Below are 19,586 nucleotides of genomic sequence, written 5' to 3'. Positions count from 1 at the left end.
GAAGGAAGGAAGGAAGGAAGGAAGGAAGGAAGGAAGGAAGGAAGGAAGGAAGGAAGGAAGGAAGGAAGGAAGGAAAGGGGCATCATTACTAAGATTACATATTACACATTATGACAAGTAATTAAGAAAACAAACTGGTCTTTGGATCGTGAGGCAGTCATGCCTCTTTGTCAGCAACAGAAATCAACTGTGCCTGACTCTGGTGGGAAGAAGTTACTGGGAGGCCTGGGAGTAAGTAGCTCACAGAAGAGGAGAGAAAGCCAAACATTTGGGCCTTACAAAGCGGTGGCCTCAAAACATTATTGCTCTCATAGCACCCAAGGGGAATATTGAAAAGCTACCTGGTACATTTTGAGGTTGGAATTTAAACTTGGTCATCAGAAGTTTTAAAATTTCAAAGGGTGAGATTTCTAGCAAATATGGCACATGTTGACATTTAAAAATGAAGTCTGTCCTACCTTTCTCTTAAGTGTATCAAATGGAATCTAAATTTCCAAGCGATTTGATACCCACCATCCTCTATTAAAAAATCCCAAACAGCCCTAACTGGTTTGGCTCAGTGGATAGAGCATCAGCCTGCGTACTCAAGGGTCCCGGGTTCGATTCCGGTCAAGGGCATGTACCTTGATTGCGGGCACATCCCCAGTGGGGAGTGTGCAGGAGGCAGCTGATCGATGTTTCTCTCTCATCGATATTTCTAACTCTCTATCTCTCTCCCTTCCTCTCTGTAAAAAAAAAAAAAAATCAATAAAATATATTAAAAAAAAAAAAATCCCAAACAGCCCTAGCTGGTTTGGCTCAGTGGATAGAGTGCCGGCCTGCAGACTGAAAGGTCCTGGGTTTGATTCCGGTCAAGGCACATGCCCAGGTTGTGGGGGCTCGATCCCCAGTAGGGGGCATGCAGGAGGCAACTGATCAAGGATTCTCTGTCTTCATTGATGTTTCTCTCTCTCTCTCTCTCTCCCTCTCCCTTCCTCTCTGAAATCAATAAAAAAAATATTAAAAAAAAAATCCCAAGCAACCGTCCTGGCTGGGTAGCTCAGTTGGTTGGAGCATCCTCTTGATGTGCCAAGGTTTGGGGTTTGATTCCCAATCAGGGCCCATATCTAGGTTATGGTTCAATCCTGGTTAGTGTGTACGGGAGGCAACTGATCAATGTTTCTCTTTCTCTATCCCTTCCCCTCTATCAAATCAATCAATCAATCAATAAATCCCAAACAACTCAAAACATGAGCAAATTCTTCTTTAGTCGTTTAAAATTTTAATTATTTCCTTTTCTTCTTATGCTTTCATTTGTATTCACATTCTACTTATCTCACAGAATTTTATATTTGAAAGTCTTCTATAGCTCATCCTGTAACACTTCTCTGTAATAAAAATGCTACATTTACAAAAATTGAAATTTTAAAAATGTCTGGGATCATAAGGCTCTAAAGTATTAAAAATGTCTTCTGCAATTATTAATCAATTTTTAGAAGCATATGATTGATTAATACAACATATGCATTTTATACATTTTGATAAATCCTAATTAAATACAAACATAAAATTTTATTGAATGCCTGTCAATGAGGTAGATGGTGCTGTTTTATATATTTGTCTTTATAATTAACTAGAGGCCCAGGGCACGAAATCGTGCAAGGGTAAGGTCCTTAGGCCTGGCTGGCAATCAGGGCTGATCGGGGCCTTCCTTCGTTTCATGCTGCCCCCCTGGTGGTCAGTGCATGTCATAGTGAGCAATCGAACTCCTGGTCTCCCGGTCGAACTTCTGAGGGGACACTTTGCATATTAGTCTTTTATATATATAGAAAAAGATTCATGTATTCACTAAAGAATATTACTGCTAAAATGAGGCAGACACCCACATCAGTGCTATTTCTATTTTTCATTGTGATAATTGTAAATGCTGGGAAATCTTGTTCATACAGATGGAAGTGGAATAGGGTTGCCAGATGTAATCTTCCTTACCCACCTCCTCCCTGCCCCAAATACAGGACACCCAGTTCAATTTAAATGTCAGAGAAATAAAGAATAATTATTTTAGTTACTATATCCCAAACATTGCATGGGACATACTTATAATAAATTATTTGGTTTTTTTAATCTATAATTCAAACTTAGCTGGGAAATTCTAGAAGGATTTTTATCATAGCAATATAATTCAATTCTGTGAACACCTGAGTTATAGGCTAAAAATCACATATGGTCGATTGAAAAAAAGGTTTTTAATAACTTGTCAGTTGATAGTGATTATGCCCTCCTCAAATTACATTAAAAGCAAAAATTGGAAGCCACCCAATGTGTAAACAGTGGTTTGCCACTGATCTATTAGAGTCACTCACTTCCTTAACACTTACATTAATAGTTTGAATTGTGTCTGTTGTTGCTCCCTATGGAAGATGCTCTGCTCAGATACTGGATGGGAGGGAACTGTGCCTTTCTTTGGCAAAGTAAAATGATGATGGTGACCAAAGAAATTAATCACAGGTATCGGGTCCTGGAAGTTGAGAATCTGGACATTAAAAGAAATCATCCACACCTTCTCAAACTCACCCTACTGGAAGTTCCCAGGTATCCCGTGTCCTAGTGCACTGGGGGTGCTATGACAAGATCCCGTAGACTGGTGGCTTAGCAACAACAAACATTTCCTCCTCACGGTCTCCCAGCACCGGCAGATTCAGTGTCTGGTGAGAGCTTGCTTCCCGGTTCACAGGCAGCTGTGTTCTTGCTATAATCTCACATGGCAGAAGGGGGAGGGAGCTCTCTGGGGTCTCTTTTATAAGGACACGAATCCCATTCAGGAGGGCTCTGCTCTCATGACCTCAGCACCTCCCCAAAGCTCCACCTCCTAATACCATCATCTTGAGAATCAGGATTTCAACATGTGAATTTTGGGTGGACACAACAGTATGTTTGAGCCTTTGGCTCAAAATGTCTTGTTTCAAGACAAGGGTTGTAAGGGACCAGAACCGGGGCAGCTCCAGGGGTCTGGCAGGATGAGCTAAAGCACAGGTTGTTGTTGGTGGGGAACCAGGTTCCTTGGCTCAAGAATCACATTTTAGGGTGCAAAGTCCAGCTGGAGGAGCTTGGGTCCCATACCCACTGTGGTCAGGAGAGAGGGCTGGTAATAGACCACAATCATTTATTGCCCCCCCGCCTTTTCCATTTATGGCTAATCCTGTTGGCAAAGAAGTAAAATCAAGATGGGCAAACTAATTTGCCTGAGTGGAGGTGTATTAATGCAGCTCTCAAGTAGAAGGCACTTTACTCAGTGCTGCTGTGTACGTTTCTGCTATGGACAGAAAGTTCGAGTCCTCTCAGAATTCATGTTTAACACCCAGATGGCTGTATTTGGAGATGGGGCTAAGGGGGAGTAAAAGACTTTCTTCTACTCTCAACGTCCTTTTGGCTGGTCTAATAATCAAATAGACATGAGACAAATTAGCAAGAGAAAATAACCAAATTTAATCACATACTTATGTATAGGAACCCCACATATATGAGGGGTTCAAAGACAGAAAGGAATAATGAGATCTATATGACACTCTGAGCTAAGGGTCACCTTGAGGCTTCAGAGGGAAGGAAGGTCATTGCAGGACAAGAAGAAGAGCAGATGTTCAGTAATTAGTCGTTTGTCCTGCCCTACAGATAGGTCAAACAAAGGTTATCTCTAAAAATCTCTTATTTTGGGCAAGGCCCCTAATTCAAATTCTCCTAGGTAGTTAAGATGGGGTAGAAGTTTCTTTTGAGTCTACAATGTCTTGGTGGCCTTTGGTTCAAAACAATTCACATACCAGATACATCTTGGGGTGACTCATTCTGAACCCCTACTGTCCTCTTAGGACAGGGGTGGGAACCCTGTTTCTGTCAAGGGCCATTTGGGTATTTATAACATCATTGGCAGGCCATTCTTAATTATCAACTTAAAAATTAGCCTTCCCTATTTGGTCAAACATTTACTTAACTCACCCCTAATGCCTCGGCAGGGCCAGACCAAATGATTTTGTGGGCCTTGTACGGCCTGCTGGTCGGAGGTTCCCCACCCCTGTCTTAGGAAGCAATTAAGGTTTAAATGAGGTCGTAAAGGTGGGTCCCTGATCAGATGGAATTAGTGTCCTTATTGGAGAGATACCAGAGAGTGCTGCGTGTGTGCATGTGCATGTGTGTGCGTGCACATGTGTACATGTGTGTGTATGTGCACACACATGTGTGTGTGTACATAGAAAGGCCATGTGAGGACACAGCAAGAGGGCGGCCATCTGTAAGCCAGGAAGAGAGCTCTTAATAGGAACTGAATCAGCTGGCACGTTGAGTTGGGACTGGCAGCCTCCTGAGCTGTGAGAAAGTAAGTGTGTTCTTCAACCACGCGCCTGTGGTATTTTGTTATGGCAGCCGAGCAGACTGACACAGTTACCCAGAAGAATGCAGACGAGCTGAAATGCACTGGATGCACTAAACAAAAATTAAGGTTCTAGTGAATGTCAATGTTAGAGCCTGTCACAGTCAGCCTTAGAGGAAGAGAAGGACCTAGACATGTACTTGGGGTGGGTTTTGTTGTTGCGACTGCTAAGATCCTGAGTAATGAGAGGAACTTACAAGAGTTTCTGTGTGCCGACCACTGACCTCAGGGCTCGGCTCAGCGGGAGCAGTGTGCACCCTGTCCAGGCTGCCGTGAAGAATGACAGGGCAGGCGCTCTCTGTGGTCAGCTCTGACCCTGGCTTTTGTGACTCTCAGGGAAAACAAATCCAGAACCCCTAAGACTAAGCCTTAATGCCCCTTTCAGCAGAAAACCAGTTGGAACAACCAGAATAGACCTTCACATTTCTTCCCTGCATCCTGTCACTTTTAAAAAAAATCCTTACTAAAGGATATGTTTTCATTTATATATATATATATATATATATACTAGAGGCCCAATGAGGTCATCCAGAAGGACATTCTGTCTAATTAGCATATTATGCTTTTAAAATATATATATATATTTGGAGAGAGAGGAAGGAAGGGATGTAGAGGAGAGAGAGACAGACAGAGAGAGAAAGCTCAATGTGAGAGAGAAACATTGATCAGTTGCCTCCCACACATGCCCTCACCTGGGATCGAACCCACATCCTAGGTATGTACCCTCACCAGGAATTGAACCCACAACCACTTGGTGCACAGGATGATGCTCAACCAACTGAGCCACCTGGCCAGGGCTCCTTGTCTTCACTTTTCCAGTCCCACACCTCTCACACCTGTCCCTGCCTGCCACACAACAATCCCTTAAAATGGTACTTTTACATTTCCAATGATTTCTTTAAAAGAAAATCACAGATTCACTTAGTTATTTAGATACCAAAGTTACAATATAGGACTTCATAAATAGGACCAGGGCTTTTTATAAGAATCTTGGTAGAAAATAGCAGAGGGAAAGTAATATTTGATAGCAGACATTGTTTTCCAGCTTCCTTTTGTATATTCGTTGGGGTGACTGAATTATCAAATTGAACTAATAACTTGTATAATTTTGATACCATGAAAATACCTAAATGGGGGATAACCATTGAATTTGTGAATCTGTGTTCATTACAAGTTCTTTGAGCTCAGTTCCACAAAGAAGCCCTGACTTCAGCTCTTTTTTTAAATAGGACAAGTCAGTGAATAATTTTTTTAAAAAAATTGAGATACAGCCCTAGCCAGTTTGGTTCAATGGATAGAGCATTGGACTGTGGATCAAAGGGTCTTGGGTTTGAGTCGGTCCAAGGGCACGTACCTCGGTTGCAGGCTCCTCCCCAGCCCGGGTCCTGGTTGGGGGGTGTGCAGGAGGCAACCAATCGATGTGTTTCTCTCACAGTGATGTTTCTCTCTGTCTTTCCCTCTCTCTTACACTCTCCCTAAAAATCAGTGGAAAAATATCCTCGGGTGAGGATTAAAAATAAATGAAATTGAGATACAATTGACATATAACATTATATTAGTTTCAGGTGTACAACATAATGATTTAATACATGTACATATTGTGACATGATCGCCACAGTAAGTCTAGTGCACTGGGAGAGGAGACCAACCCTCCGAAGGGAAGTACTAGTAGAGTCATGAGCAGCAAACTCGGGTTCTCCTGATGAAGTGGTCTGCGCCCCTGACCTCAGCCATCTCTGAAGACCACACCACCTGACGACACCCCAGTTATGTGAGCCACTAAAACCCTAGTTATATTTGTGTTTGGGTTGCTTTCACTTTTAACGGAAAGATTTCTGATTTGCATGCTGCACTAGTTTCCTATTGCTGCTGGACCCAATGACCACAAATGTAGTGGCTTCAAACAACACAACTTTATTATCTTCCACTGTTGGAGGTCAGAAGTCTGAAAGGGTCTTAGAGGCCAAAGTGAAGGTGACGGCAGAGCTGCGCTCCTTCTGCAGGCTCTGGGAAGAATCTGCTTCCTTGCCCTTTCCAGCACCTGTGTTCCTGGCTCATGGCCCCTTCCTCACGTCACTGCCATCTCTCCTCCTACTGTCACCTTTCCGGCTCTCTGACTCTGACCCTCCTGCCTCGCTCTTATTAAAGACCCTGGCAATTACACTGGACCCACTCAGCTAACCCAGGATAATCCCCTAAAGCAAGATCCTTAATTCGATCACATCTGCAAAGTCCCTTTTGCCATGAAGGTCACACAGTCACAGATTCTGAAGATTCAGACAGGAATATCTTTGGGGGTCTCTTGTTCTGGCCTCACGCATACTCAGGAAGCAGACTCGCGAGTGACCACTGGGAAGGCCACTTAGTGGCAAAGCAGTTTCCTTCTAGTTCTCCAGCGCTTACCTGGGAGTGCGGGAGGGGGACTGCTGGAGTCGGGCGAGGCTGTGGCTGGCAGGCCTCTGCCCCGCATCTCTGCATACTCCGCTATGGGCCTGAGGAGGGCCAGCGCTCCGGAACACTGCAAGTAATTGCCATCGAGGTGCAGCTCGCTGGGGAAGGGGCCAAATACACGGCTCATTAGGTGTTATTTCCACTCTCTCAGATCAGGACTTGAGGTCTTCACCTCCTAAAATAAATGCTAATACTTAGACCTCGTTATAAAATAATAAATAACCATAATAAATAATAGGCCAGGGCATGAAAAATAGACCTGGTGGCCATGTTACTGGCCAGAGACATGCATTGAACATGACATCCCTGAATCTCAAATGTAAGTAGAGGATCTTGCTCTTATCATTAAGAAGAAGAAAACACAAAATAACTAGAGGAGAGAAAAAGATGATGAGAAACATATTGAAAAGTGAGGGGAACGAATGGGCTCTGGCAATAAGCTGGTTATATAATTCCAGACAGAACAGCGCCGGAGGCAGGCTGGGCGACAGGGGACGCCTCTCACCAGATGGCACTCTGGCGGATGACGGAGCCCAGGCGGGGCCCGCTCCGGGGCCCCAGACCACAGTAGCGCAGGCTGAGGCCTTGAAGCCTGTGGTTGTTCTCCAGGCCTGAGAAAATGCTCTCCATTTCTTCACTTTCAAATCTAAAAGGAAATGACAGGAACCAATTAGTGACTTTTAAGACCTATGTCACCCACTGGGTTAGTCATTTTCAAGCACCCCTAGGGCAGTTAGAGCCACTTTTTTTTTTAAAATAAAATATTTTTATTGATTTCAGAGAGGAATGGAGAAGAAGAGAGAGATAGAGAAACATCAATGATGAGAGAGAATCGTTGATCACCTGCCTCCTGCACGCCCACCACTGGGGACCGAGCCCATAACCGGGCATGTGCCCTTGACTGGAATCAAACCCAGGACCCTTCAGTCAGCAGGCCGAGGCTCTAACCACTGAGAAAACCAGCTAGGGCTAGAGCCACTTTTGCTGATCTTTGATTTGGGCTTCCTGGGCCAGGGCTGGCGCTGGGGTGGGCTGGGTTGACAGAGGGGGCTGCCTGCGTGTGGAGGAAGGGGGCCTGGAGTCTGCCTTCTGAGCAAAGAGCAGTGGATGGTTTGAGTAGCCATTCAAGGAAGCGAATGGAGAGCGAGCTCTGAACCTTGCAGTCAGAAGAGATGGCCCAGCTGGCAGGGCCGAAGGAGTCTGTGGAGGCTCAATGGTACCAGAACTTTGTAAGGAGGGGGTCTTTAAAAAAAAGTTTTTATTGATTTCAGAGAGAGCAAGGGAGAGGGAGAGAGGGAGAAAAACATTGATGAGAGAAAATGAACCATTGATCGGCTGCCTCCTGCACGCCCCCTCCTGGAGATTGAGCCTGCAACCCAGGCATGTGCCCTGACCCAGAATCGAACAGCAAACTCCTGGTTCATGGGTCGATCCTCAACAACTCAGCCACATGGGCCAAGCAGGAGTGGCCTTTTAAAGTTTGTCCAGAGCAGGTGCAGGGAATTCCAACCTCCCAGTCCTCCTTCCATGGCCCTGGGTTGCTCCTCCCCTCCCACTGCACCGTCCCTAGAGGCTGTGGTTTCCCTTAGCCACACTACCGCTCAACTTTCAGTGGTTCTCAACCTTCTGGCCCTTTAATACAGTTCCTCATGTTGTGACCCAACCATAAAATTATTTTCGTTGCTACTTCATAACTGTAATGTTGCTACTGTTATGAATTGTAATGTAAATATCTGATATGCAGGATGGTCTTAGGCAACCCCTGTGAAAGGGTCGTTCGACCGCCAAAGGGGTCGCGACCCACAGGTTGAGAACCACTGCATATGGACATCTTTGGTGACATCCAGAGTCCACCTTACATTCTGCATAATCAAGAAGAGCATGTCTCCTCTCCGCTGCTAGCCTGAGGGCTCCCTCGGACAGCAGTCTCACCTTGTGTATATTTGCATCTTCCTTAGCAATGAGCACAGGGTCTTGCACAGACAGGCCTTGGACAAACATTTATTGAAAGAATAAATGAATGCCCTGACCGGTTTGGCTCAGTGGATAGAGTGCTGGCCTGAGGACTGAAAGGTCCCAGGTTTGATTCTGGTCAAGGGCATGTACCTTGGTTGTGGGCACATCCCCAGTAGGAGGTGTGCAGGAGGCAGCTGATCGATGTTTCTCTCTCATCGATGTTTCTAACTCTCTATCCCTCTCCCTTCCTCTCTGTAAAAAATCAATAAAATATATTAAAAAGAAAGAAAGAAAGAAAGAATAAATGAATGAATAGACGCTTTTTTGAGAACCCTAACATTCACTCAGGAACATTAACTCTAGGGAGGTTTTACAGTGTCCCCTTTCAGTGATGACGTGATGAGACGCACGGAAAGGGGACATTGCCCTCCCCCGGCCTTGCCTCCCCCAGCTGACAGCAGTCAGAGCCGTACCTGCAGTAATCGAGGACAAGAGAATGCAAACTGCTGAACTGCAGAGCCTGCCCAAGTCTCCCCAGAGACCACAGATCCATCTTGCAATCAATGAGTTCTAGGGTGGTCAGTGGGCAGGTGGCATGCCCCTTCCATTCCAGAAGCAAAGCCTGAGAACGCAAAGTAAAGAGTCCTTATGTAATAAAGTTAATATGCTCTCTGTGTTCATGTTACTTAAAAGTCAGTTGTCTTAAATACCTCAACATTCTTGCTTCTAAAATAACTTTCTACTTACCCAAGGAGAAAGTGGCATGCAAATAGAATAATTTCCCTTAAAAATGAAGACTCATCAAAGAATTATATGGGAGCCCTAGCCAGTTTGGCTCAGTGGATAGAGCGTCGGCCTGTGAACTGAAAGGTCCCAGGTTTGATTCCGGTCAAGGGCACATGCCTGGGTTGTGGGCTCAATCCCCAGTGGGGGACATGCAGGAGGCAGCCAATCCATGATTCTCTCTCATCATGGATGTTTCTATCTCTCCCTCTTCCTTATTCTCTGAAATCAATAAAAATATAGTTTAAAAAACCACACAAATGTATTATTAAAAAAATTATCTGTGAAACACCAAGCTTTATGATGAGATAAGATATATTGCAGCATATCTTTTTAGATGTCATTATGGGCTAAATGGTGCCCCTCCCACTTTCATATGTTGAAGTCCTAATCCCCAGCACCTCAGCATGTAACTATATTTGCTGAGATGGTTCCTTTAAAGAGGTAATTAAGGTAAAATGAGGTCATTAGGATGACCCTAATGGAATCGGACTGGTGTCCTTATGGGAAAAGAAAATTCGGGCTCATATTTGTGCAGAGGGAAGACGATGGGAAGACACAGGGAAAAGATGACCATTTACAAGCCAAGGAGAGAGGCCTCAGAAGAAACCGACCCTGCTGACACCTTGGGCTCAGACTTCTAGCCTCTAGAACTGGGGGAAAATACATTTCTATCGTCTGAGCCATGCAATCTGTGGCACTTTGTCATGGCGGCCCTAGCAAACCAACACGGATGCTCACAGTCTGACCAACACGTGTTTATCCTCCTATGGTTGTGTTCTTTAAAGAAGAGAAGTGCTGCTGTGCCGATCTTACACTTAAAGTTATAATAATTAAAGGCTCTCGCCAATGACTCATTTTCATACTTATAGATATTACTAGGATTGGGGGTCTCCTCAGAACTAGACTGTGCAAATGCAGGAACGAGGTGCTGCTCACATTGACACAGCTGGACTGGGGGCGACACGTGAGCGTTTGGAGCCATCGCCTGCTCCCTGGGTTCCTGAATGGAGGGGTCAATGGCAAGGTCATTTCTTGTGGTAACAAATGATCCCGGTCACAGTGAAGTCCCTACCTTCCTGACAGGAAAGAGCCGTTAAAGCTACAAATCCTGAAGGCCCCCTCTTAGCAATTAGAAGCACCACCACCTGAGGATTCCCTCCGTTCTGAATTTAAGCCTGAGAGAGGCCTGGGGGAGGTCTGGAGGATTTAGGGTTTTTTGAGGTAATGACACGTTGGTCAGAGATAGGATTCCAAATTATACCTCGGCTGAGAACAAAAAAGCACTCGCAACCTCGACCACAGCGCCAGTGCCGAGGCCTCTTTAATGAGGGGAGGCCTGGGCTGGTGGCGGATTGGATTTCTCAAGCTGCTGCTGACAGAGGAGCCCTCACTGCCTGGTCATGCTGGTCTGTGCAGAACAGGCTCTGCCAGGTCCCAGAGACCTGAACCAGCGGTCTGCCGAGTCCCTCCGGGGCTCACGCCCTGCTGTGGGCAAGACCACAGCCATCTACCAGGACTTTCTCAGCAGCCGCCATCTCGCCACGAGGGCCACGCTTTCAGGAACTGTGAAGGGTCACTTAACATGCAGGGACAGTGCTGTGTTTCTGACTTAAATGGACTATGTACCTTGACTGACCCTCTGAATGAAAACAACTAAAAATTCTGGTTATATATTTCAAATCGTTATAAATTGTGGTCATATACACATAAAATGTACCATCTTCACCATTTTCAAGTGTGCAGTTCAGTGGCAGTAAGTACATTCACACTGGTGTTCAACCGTAGGCACCATCCGTCTCCAGAACTTTTTTGTCTTGCAAAACGGAAACTCTGTGCCCAATAAATAACGCTCATTCTCCCCTCCCCCCGGCCCCTGGCAACTAACTGTCACTCTTTCTGTCTCTGAATTTGACCACTCTGGGGACTTCATATAAGTGGAATGATTTAGTATTTGTCCTTTTGTGACTGACTTATTTAACTTACAATAAGTTCTTCAAGGTCCATGCTGTAGCATGTGTCAGAATTTTTAAGCTGAATAATATACTATTGTATGTATATACATTTTTTTTTTTCATTTGCCTGTCCATTTGGATTGTTTCCACCTTTGGCAATGTGACTGTTGCTATGAACACGAGAGTACAAATATCTCTTTGAGACCCTGTTTTCAATTCTTTTGGCCATATACTCAGAAATGGAATTGCTGGATTGTATGATAATTCTATTTTAATTTTTTGAGAATATCTCTTTGAGACCCTGTTTTCAATTCTTTTGGCCAGAAATGGAATTGCTGGATTGTATAATTCTATTTTAATTTTTTGAGGAACCTCCGTACTGTTTTCCATAGTGGCTGCATCCTTTTAAATTCCTACCAGCAGTGCACAAGGGTTCCAATTTCTCCACATCCTCATCAACATGTTATTTTCCGCTCTTTTTTTATAGTAACCACCCTCATTTACATGAGCTGGTATCTCATTGTGGTTTTGATGTGCATTTCTCTAGTGATTAGTGGGGATGTTGAGCATCTTGTATGTTTATTGGTCTTTTGTGTATCTTCCTTGGAGAATGTCCACTCAGATCTTTCACCCATTTTTAAACCAGGTTGCTTGTTTTGTTGTTGGTGAGGTGGAGTTCTTTGTATACCCTGGCTATTAACCCTTTATCAGACATGTGATTTGCGATCACTTTCTGCCATTCTGTGGGTTGCCTTTTCACTCTGTTGTCTGTGCCTTTGGCTGCACAGAAGTGTTGAATCTGGATGAAGTCAATGCATCTCATTTTTCTTTTGTTGCCTGTGCATTTAGTGTCATATCCAAGAAATCACTGCCAAATCCAACATCATAAAGCTTTTCTTCTATGAGTGTTAAAAAATACTTTTTTAAAAAAAATGTGCTGATTGACTGGCAGGTTAGTGAGGAATAGACGAAGGTCCATGGATGAGACAGGTGGGAGCCTCAAGGAGGACGCGGGCATGAGGCCAGCTTGCCCTTCGCGAACATCATTAAAGCAGGGGATGGTGCCTCTGGGCCGTAGATGGGGAAGAAGTGAGATGAAGCTTAGCTATTGTACTTGTAAAATTCACAATGTTTATGCCTTAATAAAGCATATTTCATGAAATATACAAGGATGTCAGTTCTATTATTTTCTGTGCTTTTATCTGTTTGAAATGTTTAATTAAAAATACATTGTTTCTTGTTTCTTTTTTAAAGAAAACCTTGGAGCGTATCAGTCAACAACCAAATAAATTATAGCTGGAACACATGATGTAATATGCTTCCTGTCAATTTTAAGACTAATCGAATAAACGTTTTGAAAGTGCAGGACTCACGAGTCTGGCAATCTCCGGGTTGCTCAGTTGAAGTCCCCAGATGCAGATCTGCTGCCCCAGCGTGTAACACTCATCTCGAATTGTCATGAGCAAAGGTTCCAAGGAAATCGGAAGGGTGCTTGGCTGGGAGTCATCGGGTTTTACAAGTACAAACTGGTGTAAGAGAAAAACCACAGGTGGATATCATAAAGAGACATCCGGCCCTCGCCGGTTTGGCTCAGTGGATAGAGTGTTGGCCCTAGGACTGAGGTTCTGGTTCATTTCCAGGCAAGGGCATGTACCTCAGTTGCAGGCTTGGTCCCTGGCCCTGGTCCGAATGGGTGCGGAAGGCAACCAATCGATGTGTCTCTCTCTCTGTGTCTCTCCCCCTCCCTTCCACTCTCTCTAAAAATCATTAGAAAAATATCCTTGAGTGAGGATTAACAAAAAAACAAAAACAATAAAGAGACATCTATGCATCTGAATATGTGGAGGAAGAACATTGTCATTAGACAACATTGGAAGAACATTTAAATAGTTATTAATTTTGGGACAGGGGTGCACTGGTGTGCGTGGTGTGCACTCAACACAAACGTATGAAGTTACTGCCATACCCAGACTTCCATGAAAAGACCTATAGGGCAGAGATTTTTCCAGCAGGTTACTACCCATTTTTAGGTCAGGAAATCAATTTCATTTCTTTTCTTTCAATGATATTCAAAATAAAAATGGAACCCAACCAAAGCAATCTACCAGTCCTTATATACTGGGTCAGAATGTTAATTGTATTTCTGATGGTGACTGTAATTTATTTTATTTATTTATTTTTGTTCATCCTTACCTGAGGATATCTTTTCCATTGATTTGTAGAAAGAGTGGGAGAGATGGAGGGAGGGACAGAGAGATTGATGGGAGAGGGACACATTGATTGGTTTTTGCACGTGTCCTGACCCGGGCCTGGAACTGAACCCACAACCCTTCAGTGCGTGGGCCAATGAGCAGCAGGCGGTGATTGTAATTTAAAATGTTTGGAAAACATTGCTGAAGGGACTATAAATCTGAACAAAATTTATAGTTAACCCCTACGATTTAGTGGTGGAGGCTGATTATAAAAACTACAGTAGAAAAAAAAATCAGTTTTTATTTTACCACCAAAAGGATGACTCTGGGAAGCTCCTCCCTGGGGTGAGCAGGGAGTAGAAAGACCTGGGTGGGTAGAGGAGGAAGAGGAGAGTAGAGGAGGCAGAGAGGGGAGGTGAAGGGAGAGGCCGGGGCAGCTGCCTGAGAAGTGGAAGTTTAGGTAAAAGAGAGAGATGGTTAGAGAGGAACTTTAGGAGGTTCTTTTTGTGTGGAGTGCAATGTGGAAATCAGTAGGTATTTGATTATTGAAACATGGACTGTCATTCTGCGCTGTGATAGAAATGTTGTAAAGTTGGCCCGTCTGTCTTTGGGTGCCAGACTCCCTCTTCTAGCCTGTCAGGCCCCTTCCCAAAAGTTGGCCATTTAGGTTCAGTGTCTCATTCCCCTCACACCCAACCCCTAGGTGTAATCTCAGAAAAAAATATGACATTAGAATTTTTTGAAAATCCAGTGCTTCTGGAATCAGAATGATGTGTTGGCTGACCTCACTCCAAGTGAGATGAGAGGCCTGGGTGATGCAGGTCTGGCCTGATGACGTGGACACGCCGGCTGTCAGGGGAAGGAGGCACTTGGAGGGACCAGTGGGTGGCTGGAGTGCTGGGGAGGGAGGCCCTGCAGTGAGGACAGAAGTGATGCTCTGGGGCTGGGCTTTCCAGATGTAGAGTGGGGGAGGGGCAGGTTGGCCACTCCAGAGGTGAAGTGTGTGAGAAAAGGCCGGCCTGCAGGGAGGACTGGGAGGGGCAGCTTTGGCGGTAGGAGAAGTGCTGAGCAGGCCCTTGGTACCAGAACCAGGCTTTGGTCTTCAGGCAGCAGCACAGAGGGGGCGACACCACCAGTTCGGGGCTCAGGGGACTGAGGACCCATGTTCCCTGGGAGTAAACCCTAGTCAGTCAGTTCATGTCAGAGAAGAACGAGGAGAGGAGACCATCCGCTCACCTTCCTGAGAATCTGTTCGCTGTTGATGCTGGTTTTCAAGTCCTTTCTGATGGCTGGGCACACAGACGTCTGTGTCTGTGCACAATGCTTCTCGTAGGTTTTCAGGAACTTTTGAAGAATTGGAGCGACAGGCAGGGGTGCTCCTTCCCTGTTGTGTTTTCCCGTCTTTCCTCTTGGCATTGTTTTATGGTGTTAGATTCCACTTGGATTCTGAAAACAGTAGCTTGCCCTGCAACCCAACACACAGATATCTAATTTTTTAAAATATTTTTTAATTGATTTTCTACAGAGAGGAAGGGAGAGGGATAGAGAGTTAGAAACATCGATGAGAAACATTGATCAGCCGCCTCATGCACGCCCCCCACTGGGGATGTGCCTGAAACCAAGGTACATGCCCTTGACCGGAATCAAACCTGGGACCCTTGAGTCCGCAGGCCGACGCTCTATCCACTGAGCCACACCGGTTCTGTCCAGATACCTAATTTTTAAGGAGCAGCTTACACTTCCCCCACCCCCCAAAACTGGCAAATATTGCTGCACACCCTTCTCTGAAAATTTTCAGGTGCTTCATTTGTCTTACAATGGGAGTAGGGAATCAAGACAGAGACAGTCAAGTGGAATTTTTCCATTTCCAATTTCTATATTCATGGATCCATGTCCTTCCTTTTAAAACGAGGGCAGTACTCATGGAACCCACTTATAAAGGAACACAATTAATATGAACAGTGGGTACTAAATGTTACCAAGGATATATTTATTTAAAATTGGCACAATTCTTTTTATGGACATAACGCTTGCCAGGCAGTATCATAGTGGTTAAGAACATAGGCTTTGGAGGGGAACAGACCTGGATTTTAGTCTTACCTTCACCACTTGACTCACTGGGTGGCCTCAGATACGTTATGAAGCCTCTTCAAGCCTCTATTTCACCATCTGTAAGACAGCTTTTTGGTTGTCATAAGGATTAAGTGAGATTATAAAGCACAACATCTGGCACATAGTGGAAGTGCTCAGTAAATTTCATTGTTATCATTGGTGTTATTATTATTCTGCTGGCCCAGGAAGTTACCCTATCAGTCCTGATTCTGTCCTTTAAATTACCCAGTCCCAAAGGGCCCCTCCATGTGATAAATTAAAGTAATGGTTGAGTCTATGAACTGGGTTCACAGGGACAAAGGTTTACGGGAATTATTAGAGTTTCACCAAATGGAAAAGTTTCCAGCTACAGATTATCCCAAAATGTATTTGTTATTTTACATCAAAGGGGGCTCTCCCTGTTGAATCGAGACCTGGGGAACCATCCCAAAAGAAACTGGAAGGAGACAGGGGCTGTTCGGAAAAGCAGACATCAAAAAGAATACCACTTCTTTGCTACCTCTACCATCACTTTTCCACCTGAACCTCAGGTCTGTTCTCCAGTTGCCAGAATTATGTTTTTCAAATGTAAATCAGATCATGTGATTCTTCTGCTTAAATCTCTACAATGGTCTCCTATCACATTTATCTTTACAGAATTGTATGCACACTTATTCTATCACTTATTGAGAGAGGTATATAAATGTGAATGTCTATTTCTGCTATTAATTCTATAAATTTTTGTTTTACATATTTTAAAGCTGTTATTAGATGCCCACAAATTTAAAATATATTTTTATTGATTTCAGAGAGGAAGGGAGAGGGAGAGGGGGATAGAAACATCAATGATGAGAGAGAATCATTGATCGACCGCCTCCTGCACGCTCCCTACTGGGAATCAAGCCCGAAACCCGGACATGTGCCACCATCAGGAATCGAACCATGACCTCCTGGTTCATAGGTCAACACTCAACCACTGAGCCACACCAGCGGGGCGGGTGCCTACAAATTTAGAACTGATAAATCTTCTTGGGGGAATCTACCCTTTTCTCATTCTTTAACATTCCTCTTTATCTCTAGAAATGCTTCATGTCTTAGAGCCACAGCTCCCAGACTGTGTACTAAGGTGCTGGGAGGTGTTGCAAACTTACAGGGATATTTGACAGAAGAGAATAGGCTCATTTTGACCTAAGCTGGATGGTTTCATGCCCTTTATCTGGCAGCCTATGAAAAGGTAGACCTGGAAGATGATTTCATTGGTGACTTCTGTGGGCTCCTGGAGAGTTCTGTTCTTCTGATGACCCAACAAGATAGATATTCTAAGTCAGGGGTCCTGAAACTTTTTAAACAGGGGGCCAGTTCACTGTCCCTCAGACTGTTGGAGGGCCGGACTATAGTTTTAAAAAAAACTATGAACAAATTCCTATGCACACTGCACATATCTTATTTTGAAGTAAAAAACCAAAATGGGAACAAATACAATATTTGTATTTGCATGTGGCCCGCGGGCCGTAGTTTGAGGACCCCTGGTATAGCGTGTTCCACCCCAAGTCAAGTCTCCTTCCATCACCAGGGACATTTGAAATTTTCAAGGGAAAATAGCAACATCTGTTAGATGCCATGTGAGCTACATGGGGGTAGTTCACAGTTGCAACTTGGATTACACTTGTATTAGTATCCTATTGCTGCATAACAAATTACCCCATCATAGTGAAAAACATTTTAAAAAGAGAGAATGAACCCAGCAGAATGCAGACACCCAGGGACCTGGGGCGAGGGAAAGATCACCTAAGTATAGCTCTGGTTGGGACTTTACAGATTGTCTAACCCTGGGAAGCCATCGTTAGGATAACCACTGTCCCAGGACTTTGAGCGCTAACACTAGGAAAGTACTGGGCAACCAGGATGGTTACTCACCCTACGCCCCCTCCCCATGGCCATCACCCAGCTGTGGCCTCAGAACCTGTTCACTGTGCTCCAGGAAGCTGCTGCAGAGCAACCAAACTTGGCAGCGACCTAAAACCTATCTGCCATCTCAGGGGCACTTGTCCAGCTTTTTGTTTGACACATAATAAAAATGAGCCCCCAGAAGGCAAAGAAGGGACTTACTCTGGCTGAGAACAGAACTGGGCCTGCTGACTCCCGGATTGCTTTTAGTAAGCACCCTAGGTGATGCTATCATCAGGCAATTGGCAAACACTGGCAAGGCATCCTGGGAGACCAAACAGGTGGGGAGCTGGTGGACAGGCTTTGGGTCAAAAGGAACCTGTTTAAACCCTGTGTCTGTCAATTATTGGTAGGGTGATTATGGGTAATCAAATTCACTTCCTCGAATCATTTTCTTCATCTGTAAAAAGGGTGGGAATATTACCTCTTTGGCATTTGTGAGGATTAAATGACATATGTAAAGCTTTTTCATCAGTAACATGGGGATGACGATGGTCAAGAATCATTAAGAAGAAGAATGAGTTAGAATGACAGATGCTCAGAACAGAGCCAGGCACGTAGTAAATAGGAAATGCACGGGTGGGAAACCTGAGGCATTGCAAGGTTAAGGGATTTGCCTAAGGACAGACACTGGTAAGTGGTGCAGCCAGTCTGGCTCCAGAACCCAAATTCTTAACCATTCTGAGGTACCACCTGTAAGGTAGTTATGGACTGAATGTTTGCATCCACCCAAATTCATCAGTTGGAGCCCTAACCCCCATTGCGGTGGTGTTTGGAGATGGGACCTGTGGGAGGCCATTAGAATTGGGTGAGGTCATGAGGGTGGGGCCCTCATTTTGGATTAGTGCCCTTATAAAAAGAGACATCAGAGAGCCTATTCCTTCTTTCTTCTCCATCCTTCACCTCCTTCTCTCTTACCCTCTCCCTCCCCTCCTCCCCCCTCTTCCTCTTCCCGCCCCCAAGCTGTTGAGATGACCACCAAGAGAAAAGGCTCCAAAATGAAACCCATCTTACTGGCATCTTGATCTTGGATTTCTAGTCTCCAGAACTGTGAGAAATAGATTTCTGTTGGTTAGGCTACCCAGGCTATGGTATTTTGTTATGGGGGCCGAAACAGACTAAGACAGGAACTGTCCACAATATTACTGTCCACCATATAAAATATTTCTTTCCAGCCTTGTCTGGGCATTTACAGAAGCACAGAGTATACACACATACCTTCTATAAAAAGTCTATTAAGACCCTCTTAAATATTGAGTTTTTCACTTAATATTTTCTCAGGAGCATTTCTTGATGTCATTTCCCTATTCCATAATGTGTGGCCCAGGTTCGCAACTACCTAGGTGCTCAAGGCCAGCACTACTGACTGGCTGATTCATTAATGAACACTTACCGAGGTTTAAGGAGTAGAGGCCCCAACCTATGCTAGGGTTTCTTCTCTCATCTGACTCTCCCTCCTGGAGGTGGCGGGGGGGAGGGGAGAGGGAGGAAAGTCCACCTGGGTGCCCTGCTTGTCCACCTCCCACAGCTGCTGGCTCACCTCAGAGTCGAGGGGGAGGGCAAGAAGGGGCTGCTTGCCGCTCCCTTCTCTAGGGCTCTTGACGCACCCCCAATTTCAATACATTCAGGAGAGAATCCCGACTACCTACCCGAGGCCAGGACACTCCTAGCTGCGGGGCGCGGGCGCTTTGCCCCGGGCAAGTTCGGGCGGGACCTGGTTGGGCACCTGGGGTGGGAATGGGAAATGTGGGTGTTACCATCTCCCTGGAACTCAGGTCCATCCTGTCCCGAGCAGCTGACCAGGCCGCACAG

At 44.9% G+C, this 19,586-nt stretch overlaps 1 protein-coding gene across 4 annotated transcripts in view; it reads right to left on the bottom strand.

Moving 5' to 3' along the window:
- The window catches only part of LOC102250640, a 35,726-nt gene extending 16,216 nt beyond the window's left edge, over window positions 1-19,510 (bottom strand). For 2 of the 4 annotated variants that reach the window (XM_014542701.1, XM_014542702.1), the window contains exons 1-6: window positions 15,837-16,202; window positions 14,973-15,201; window positions 12,918-13,070; window positions 9,280-9,428; window positions 7,356-7,496; window positions 6,803-6,948 (exon numbers count right to left, since the gene is read on the bottom strand). In XM_014542701.1, coding sequence (XP_014398187.1) covers window positions 6,803-6,948; window positions 7,356-7,496; window positions 9,280-9,428; window positions 12,918-13,070; window positions 14,973-15,152 — 769 coding nt within the window. In that variant the 5' untranslated portion in view covers window positions 15,153-15,201; window positions 15,837-16,202. Of the gene's footprint in view, window positions 1-6,802; window positions 6,949-7,355; window positions 7,497-9,279; window positions 9,429-12,917; window positions 13,071-14,972; window positions 15,202-15,836; window positions 16,203-19,167; window positions 19,222-19,423 lie in introns of those variants that run through there. The other 2 variants (XM_014542700.1, XM_014542698.1) reach the window with 2 other exon arrangements.
- Window positions 19,511-19,586: the final 76 nt, after the last annotated feature.

The sequence above is a fragment of the Myotis brandtii genome, unplaced genomic scaffold (assembly GCF_000412655.1).
Source record: "Myotis brandtii unplaced genomic scaffold, ASM41265v1 scaffold312, whole genome shotgun sequence".
Taxonomy (NCBI): Eukaryota; Metazoa; Chordata; class Mammalia; order Chiroptera; family Vespertilionidae; genus Myotis; species Myotis brandtii.
The sequence above is the reverse complement of the archived record's forward strand: the minus strand, read 5'-3'. Positions and strand labels throughout refer to the sequence as shown.